At 36.1% G+C, this 8,788-nt stretch overlaps 1 protein-coding gene and 1 pseudogene across 1 annotated transcript; one reads left to right on the top strand and one right to left on the bottom strand.

Annotated features, from left to right (window-relative positions):
- The first annotated feature begins 1,152 nt into the window (after nt 1-1,152).
- Nucleotides 1,153-2,085, top strand: LOC139040585 (olfactory receptor 5I1-like). The gene has a single exon (XM_070487345.1). The coding sequence runs from the start codon at nt 1,153-1,155 to the stop codon at nt 2,083-2,085; it is 933 nt and encodes a 310-aa protein (XP_070343446.1).
- A 1,352-nt stretch (nt 2,086-3,437) lies between these two features.
- On the bottom strand, nt 3,438-7,830 carry LOC106835405 (olfactory receptor 5W2-like; annotated as a pseudogene).
- Between the last annotated feature and the right edge of the window lie 958 nt (nt 7,831-8,788).

An 8,788-nucleotide genomic window follows, 5' to 3' on the forward strand; every position in this document is an offset into this window, starting at 1 on the left:
ACAAATAAATATACAAATATATATAAAACACTTTTTCCACAGGGTAATCAATTGTCTGTACATTGGACAAAATGTGCATGTCTATGGACAAGTATCACTTGCATTGCTATCAGGTATCTACACGACGACATAGATTTGTAAAAAAGGGCAAGGACAATAAAAAGCAGAGATAACTCAGGCAAGTAGGTAGGTGAGCCTTTTTCAACATCTTTTACAATTTTTCACTACAGAGGGCATGGAAACATTCCTAGATATCATTATCATATTGCCTGCATTGAATTTAATAAATTGTAAACATGAGGATTCCTCTAGTTGTATTCCATAGCTTGGATTCTAGATAAAATAGATTTCTGGATTGACTCAGAATTGCTATGTTGCCAAGCTTAAAACAGCGAAGGAACAAGATTATGTGGATATTGAGGCTGCAGAAGGAAATTCATGAACGCTTTTAATCTGATGAAAAAGGTAGTTTCATTCTCACATTATAGGTGATGAAACTGAAACTCAGAGATTAATTAGCCTGTCCAAGGTTTCACAATTACTTAGTAGCATAGCTAGGATTCAATCACTTATATAACTAAATCAGAATCTTTCTTCTTTCTATTTTATCAGTGAATTTCAAACACCTCTAATGAGTTCCTTGTTCCTCAGAAGCAAGATGAGAAATTCAGAACTTCTCCTCCTCTATCTATACAAGACTTCACCTGGAACAACAATGCTTTTATCTGTTGTGTAAATAAAACCAATACAAATGGGAACAGAGGCTATTAAGAGTTTGCTATTTAGCACTGTGGTTAACTACAATCACTTGACATTGAGGGGAGATGAGAGAGTTGAAGAAAGTAAGAGTGAAGCTCAGGCTTAGAGTTCAGCAATTGATTTGATGGTGGTGCCATTTAAGGTGAAAAACAATAGCTTTAAGGAATAGAAGTGGAGAGTTATCAATTCAATGAAAAAGTGAAAACCTATGCCTTATACTGCACTAACCATAGATATGCCTAGGTGCTAACAGGATGCCCAAGTGGATTTAAATGTAATGTTTTACTTATTTAGAGCATTTTCTTTTTTATTTTTCTGTTAATGTTGAGGTTATTATTAACATTGCCACCTTTACTCTGTCACAACTTTAGAAATCCAGGAGCACTGCAGAGAATGGAGGTGAAGAATGGCACTGTGAAGGCTGAGTTCTTTCTCTTGGGATTTAGTGACCATCCAGAACTTCAGAGTGTTCTTTTTGCTGTGTTTTTTTTCATCTATTCTGTTACCCTGACCTGGAACCTTGGGATGGTTTTATTAATCACAATCAGTTCCCACTTGCACATCCCTATGTACTTTTTCCTCTGCATATTGTCCTTTATAGATGCATGCTCCTCTTCTGTCATTGCCCCCAAATTACTTGTGGACTTGGTTTCCAATAAGAAGACCATTTCTTACAATGGCTGTGCTGCACAGTTATATTTTTTCTGCTCTTTGATTGACACGGAATCTTTCCTCTTGGCTGCCATGGCTTATGACCGGTACATAGCAATCTGCAACCCACTGCTTTATACTATTATTATGTCCAAGAGGATTTGCTGTCAGCTTGCAATTGGAGCATTTTTGGGGGGCACCATGAGCTCAATTATTCACACCACTAATACCTTCCATCTGTCTTTCTGCTCCAAAGAAATTAACCATTTCTTTTGTGATGTCTCCCCACTCTTCTCTCTGTCCTGCACTGACACTTACAAGCATGACATTGTTCTGGTGATCTTTGCTAGTTTGGTGGAGGCTATCTGCCTTCTAACAGTTCTTCTCTCTTATGTCTGCATCATAGCAGCTATTCTTAAAACAGGTTCTGCTGAGGGAAGAAGAAAAGGGTTCTCCACTTGTGCTTCCCACCTGACTGTGGTCACCATTTACCATGGTACTCTGATCTTCATTTATCTGTGCCCCAGGACTGACCATTCCCTGAATATGGACAAAGTGGCCTCTGTGTTCTATACATTGATTGAACCTATGTTGAACCCCCTAATTTACAGTCTAAGGAACAAAGAAGTCAAAAATGCCTTTAGGAAAGTGATTAGCCAAAAATTGTTTGCTTAAGAAAAGATAAAACTGATTTTGACAATATTTCAACTTGTCTGAACAATACCACTCACGATGACCACTATTAAAATTTTGTTTAGAATATAGTTCCAGTTTATTTCACAGAGACGCAGAGAATCAATACAAATCATTACAGACAGAAGTCTAATAAAATACTGCTTTTCATTTTTTCCCCCAAGGAACACGTGTTTATATCAATAATTTATTTACATAAATAACTCTTCCTTTACAACTTAAACTGTATCAATAGGGCATTTCAGTGTTTTGTTTTTTTAAATTTGTATAATGCTTTGAACACATCAGGGAATTGGAGTCCTTTTTTTCAGTGGCTTTTGGAGAAGTTTCAAGTCCTTTATCCCCAACTTCCATTCATTCAGTTTCTGTACCATTGTCAATAGCAAGATATCTGTTCTACAGGGTGATAGCGAGAAGGGAAATCCACAGTTGGAAGTGAAAACTGCGGGGTGCAACATAAATTTAGAACTGCTGATCCTGGGGATGTCTGCTGATATAATTGAGGCAGAATGTTGAGGAATAGTCTGAGAATATTTTTACATCACATAATCCCTGCCCCAGATTCTCATTTCAGCCTAGGCCAAAAGACAATGATTGCAGATGAGTTTCATCTAAAATGAATATACTTAAATAAATTAAAGAAGAGAGCTCCTTTTGGGTACATTTACATAGGTGCTTCTCTGCATCAGTTTTTCAGGATACACTCATTTGTTAATTCAATAAATAGTTTTGAATGGCATTCTGGAGCTGAGCACTGTAAATAGCAATGCAAAATAAATGGTACACAAGACAGCCAAGGGCTGTGTCTTTATGGAACGTTTAGTTTAGGGAAGGGGCTTTCTTTTACTCCTATTTATTCATGTACTAATTTTCGACTTCTAAGTATTATGATGGAACATTTTTAGGTTGATACTAGTACAGAGGGAAGATACAAACAAACCTAAATTAACCCACTAACACTCCCTTCTGGCTAAGCAAGTTTATTCAACTCTTTGTTTAAAAAAAATTGGGGCCTTAAGGAGGGTAAGTTGAATTGACATGAGGGTTGTGGTTCTATGCCCATTCTGTCTCATTAGGGCATATCCATGAACATAGAAGGGAAATATAAAAGGACCCTCTTTGCAAAACAGCAAAGTGAACTTATTTGCACCATTCCTTAGTTCTGAGAAAAGATTAAGATAAATAACTACTGCTCCCTACACTCAATTTAGGAACAATGATAACTAAGAATAATATCTAGAGTGTATTGGTGAGATCACAGGAATGTATGTTGAAGTACCTGAACTTTAGCTCTCAAAATCTTTAAATAAACACTTTTGGATGAAAACACGATTTCACCCAGAACATACTTTAATGTCAATTGCTTTTGTCAGGGCACCTGTCACATCTTTGCTCCTTAAGCTGTAGATCAGTTGGTTTAACGTAGAAAGTAGAAAACAGAGGCCATTTTTTCTATGTCCATGGAGTAGCTTGCACTAGGTCGGAAATGCATGAACAGGAATGTGCCATGAAATACAGCCACAGCAGCTAAGTGGGAGGCACATGTAGATGAGCCTTTTTGTCTCTCTTCAGCTGATTTCATTCTAAGGATGGTAGTTATGATGTAGCTGTAGGACAGGAGGACAGTGACAATGCTGGACACCACAGCACAGCCAATGAAAGTGAATGTCATTATCTTATTGATGGATATATCTGAGGTGGACAGGGCTAGTAAGGGTGGGATGTCACAGAAAAAGTGCTTGATGATATTGGAGTTGCAGAATAACAATTGAAATTAGCAGCAGGTGTGGATTGCTGAATCTACCAAGCCAACAATGTAGGCAATAACCACTAGCTGGATACAGATTCTCCTGGGCATAGTAATTGTATGAAGAAGTGGATTGCAAATGGCTACATAATGGACATATGCCATGACAGCCAACATGAGACATTCCACATCTGCAAAGGCCCCAAGAGAATATATCTGAATGGCAAAAAAGCTATACGGAATTCTCTTTTGCTCAGATAAGAAATCAGCCAGCATCTTTGGAGAGACAGTGGAGTAGCAGACATCACAGAATGACAGATTGCTCTGGAAATAATACATGGCCTTGTGGAGTTTAGAGTCCATCTTGATCAGCAGGATCATGCCTAGACTGGCAATCAGAGTTATGCCATAGACCAGCAGAAAGAGCACAAGGGGCCCCTGTTGCACATCCTGTCTGTCAGAAAGTCCTGGGGTATATGAAGTCACTACACACACTGCAGTTCTCAACAGTCATCACTCAGGTCTGGAAATCCCTGGTTGTAGAAGGAGAAAATGGAATTGGAGGGTAACATCTTCCTAGCTTAATAGTTAAACTTCTGGTCCTTTCTATTTTTCAGTAACTAGAAAAAGAGATAAACAATGCTAAGTTTGCTTTAGGTAAACTGACTCTCCTGGAAATATATCCAATTTAATATGTCAATAAAATGATAGTGATGATAATATTGCCTACATCTGTATACCACTGTAGAAAGTTTGTAGGACCATTTCATGAAAATTAAATCATGTTATTTCCATACCAACCTAAGTAGTATTTATTATCATTTTTGCTACTTATATCTAGTATGTTATATCTAATACCAAGGTTTGATGTCCTCAGAGTCAGGCAATAGTTCTTGCTATTAGTCAGTCCAGATAGCCCCCATCTTCTGACAAGTTTGTTTGTTTTTTCAGTGTTGTAGGAATGTTGTTATTTTCTGTAATAGTGAAACATATTTAAGTGAGAGGTGCAGGTAGTTAACATATTCCTTTGCTATTCCCTCATAATCCAATACTGTAGAGTAGGCAGAGCTACGGTAGTTTCCTGGATATGGATATGCCTCCATTTCTCTATTAACCACTCAGGTCTTATCCAGTCTCAATAAACAAGGGATAGAGATACTCTGTGATCAAGGACTCAGCGGATCTATTCACCAAAAAGTCCTCGTGTGCATAGTCCCATCATATCAGAGTGAGTCATGTCAGAACTGTGCCCCCATCCCAATATCCAGAAATTAAAATTTTGTTTTATTGTTTTCTTTAATCCTGTTTCTCTTGAGGATCTCTGAAATCTGCCTTCCCTTGATTTAAAAGAGATACTGGTCCTTGGGTGGCCAATTGAATTCTATGTTCCACTGCTGTTTTTTACCCAAACTGGTTATCTTATATATAGTGTCGCATATGACCTCCTCTTTTCTGTGAGGATATAAGTAAAGTGGAGTTGAGGGTAGATGAAAAACAGAAAAAGAAAATATGAATAATGATCTAGTGATCAATGTGCAGGTCTCCAAACATTTGGCCTAAACTCACTTAAATACCTGTGCCCAGAGAAACAGCATTAAAAAAAATATGTTCCTTTAGAACTAAAAATATTTGTAAAAATATCTAAAAGTGCAAGATTTAAAATAAGAAAACATATCCAACTACCTGCAGAAACCATCCTTGCATTTTATTATCTTCCCTCATCTCTGTGTTTATGAGTTTAAAACAAATAGATCAAGAAAAGTAATTAAAATAAATGTACAATATTTCATGCCCTCTTTTCCTTTTATAACATGCTTACAGTCAAAGAAGGGTAAAAGAACTAAAGAACTATAAAATATACATCAGAGAAACAACAAAAAATATTAGTGCCTGGACCAGAAATACTCTTTTGTTGCCTGCCGTTCTGTGTATGGGAGGGTTCAGCATTGTCTCCTGCCTGACCTGGGTTATGAACCATCTTTGATCGGTCCCTGGGTGTTGAACACTTTGTCTGTCAGGAATAAGTGTCAGATGTAATAATATAACATCATTTGATCTATCATACAGTTAGGGTATCATGAAAGACATACAGAACACTTAAAAAATTTTTTCTTCTGTCCTTCTCTACCAAAAACGTCCAACATTGTGCTTATTTTCCAATAGTAAACTTATTCCAGTCAATGATACAATTTATTTCCAGTTCACCAACTCCTTTATAAGCATTTTGTTTTGATTCCATAAGTTACAAAAGAAATACACACCCACTCATGTAAATAGACTTACAGACACACACGCACAAACACTCTCCTTTAAACACAAAATACAGATTTTTGTAAATAAAATTTACACTGTAAATAATTTTTTTACAAAAATAAATACTTTTATAAAAACAGCAAAAAACCATATTCACCCTGCCTGGAGATGACTCAGTTTTCTCCCATATTATTTGATTTTTAATTTTTAAATAAGAATGATTCCAGAAAAAAATATATTCTCTACTAATGGCCACTTGATTTATATAGAATTCTTCATATCATAAAAATTCTGGTATATGTCTAATTCTACCTAAGTAATTTATCATAGCCAGGTATTTATTTAAAGTGAATTCTAACAAAAGGCCTTTCAGAACAAAGAGATTTGACTTTAAATAAAGGCATTTTTGACCTTTTTCCCATTCTCAGTTGTTTTATATTATCTATCACCACACAGTATCATATGTTTTATATATTATCACATGTGTTCTGAGGTGTCTCTAACAACCTTATACTATGAAACCGAAGTTGGAATGCAGTATGATAAATAAACTTCTACAGTCTGGTAAAGTTTCCTTGAATCCATTCCAATTGCCCACAACAGGTTCCTGAATACAGTGCAATGAAACAATTTATCTTAAAAGACAACTCTCTTAAATACTCTCATGCAGTGTTCAAGTGTGTTTATGTTAAAGTGACATATGAAAATTAACAAAATTAGTGACTCATGAGCTCCTAGATTTCTGCAAGATTTGAGAGAGCACTCAATTGCCACTTCTAAATCAAGCATCTCAAGTGATTGACGGTCAAAGAGTTGTGACGTTGGGAGTTAACCTATTTTATTTTTTTCAGCTGGACATTTGAAAATAATGTTGGTATGAAAAAGTGAAGAGGGCAGCTGCATTGCACATTTCCAGAAACCAAATAGAAAATACTGAAATTGGTGCCCTTTTCTGTCTTGCAACCTGACAGCTTTGGGGATAATCTCTGTATTGTGCGTTTTTTGAGTAATATTTTATCCCGTTTGTGAATCGTTGCTCTACTGTTACCAGCATAGGTTGGATGTGTTCTTTAAGTGCCTACAGTTGATATTCCAGGAAAATGTATAATAATCATGTACATTAAGCCGTACAACTTGAGTCTCAATGCAGTTAATTTATTAGTACAAAATCCATAAATACAAAATTTGTGTAAAAAAAAACAACAAAAGAAAGATGTGCAAGGCATGTAACAGGGTGTGTATTTAAACGTTTCAGTTGCTTCCTTTTTCTTCTCAAACCTCAGGTGGCATAGATACACACATAGATTTTGCAGTTATTTTTGTCTCCAAATAATGTGTTTGCCTAATTTGTTGTTATCGAGTTTCCCCACGCTCTCTATAAAGCTGGATTACTCTTCAGGCAAAATCCAATGAAATTCATATATTTTTAATTTTGGGAAAAGTGATTTTAGGGATAATTGTTAATGTCTTTTCATAACGTGTTGCTGCTATTTGTGTGATTATTCCAATACTAAAATACCAAATGTAATCCTGTGGGAGATATTGTTGATGCAAATCTCAAAACACCTAAGCAATTGCCAGTAATTTTCCATCAGGTAAACAAAAGAAAATGATAGATTCATCGTACCTAAGAGCTTTACTGCCATTCTCTGCTTCTCTGGTGCATATTTGGAGAAGGAGGCAGAGTCATCTTTGGTCACCTTCTTCTGATTGCTTTCCACACGCATTTTCCCTCAGGTCTTCCCTGTCTCCAGGGATGCCAAATTTCCTCAGGCTACAGACTGTGTAGGCAGTATCCAGACTTTATTTTCATAAACATGGCTTCACCTCCAGACCATGTGGTCTAACTCCCACTCCCCGTGAAATCTGGAGCATGAGTAGCGATATACTGATGAAAAGTGGATAATCTAAATTACTTCCCAAAGGGCTTCTGCGTTAATAGAGAACAGCTGGTGTCACTGGTGCCTCTAAACAGAATAGCACATAGGCAACTATCTATGTATAAACTCTTTCTTTCGGAAAATAGTTGTAAAACCCTGAGTTATGAACCATTATGAATAACTTCAGGGCATGGTAATGGTTCCAAAGAAAACCAGGTTCAAAAAATCTGCTTATTCCTGGAAACAATGTTAGAAGTGCATAAGACGTCTTTGCTTTGGAAAAAAAAAAAGGCAGCAAGGTTTAATAAAAAAAGAGATAAATATTCTATGATACATTCTATGAAAGTTGCACCATTTGTTTTACAAAAGTATGCTGAACTTTAATATGAGGCATTACTAGAGATAAAAATTTATAATTATAAAGATCTGAAGTTTCTTATAAACTAATAGTGTATACATTTTGCTTTTGGAAAACAATATATAATGCACATATAGAGAATACTTAAATAAGTATGCAGCTAGATAAATTTTCAAAAAGAAAAAAAATAACACTGTAACCAGGACCCAGACCAAGAAAGAGAACATTACCACAATCATCAAAGTCTTTTACATGATCTCTCTTGTCACTAATCTCTTACCCTCAAGAAGCAATTACTTTTTTGACTTTTAACATGATATGTTAGCTTCTATTTTTTTAAGCACACATAAGTGGATGCCTACAGTATGCACTGTTTCATTTCACAACATACTTGTGCAATCCATCCAGGTTGGATGGATGCAATTGCAGCAGATTCGATCTCATTGC

Source organism: Equus asinus, chromosome 17, assembly GCF_041296235.1.
Source record: "Equus asinus isolate D_3611 breed Donkey chromosome 17, EquAss-T2T_v2, whole genome shotgun sequence".
In the NCBI taxonomy this organism is placed as follows: domain Eukaryota; kingdom Metazoa; phylum Chordata; class Mammalia; order Perissodactyla; family Equidae; genus Equus; species Equus asinus.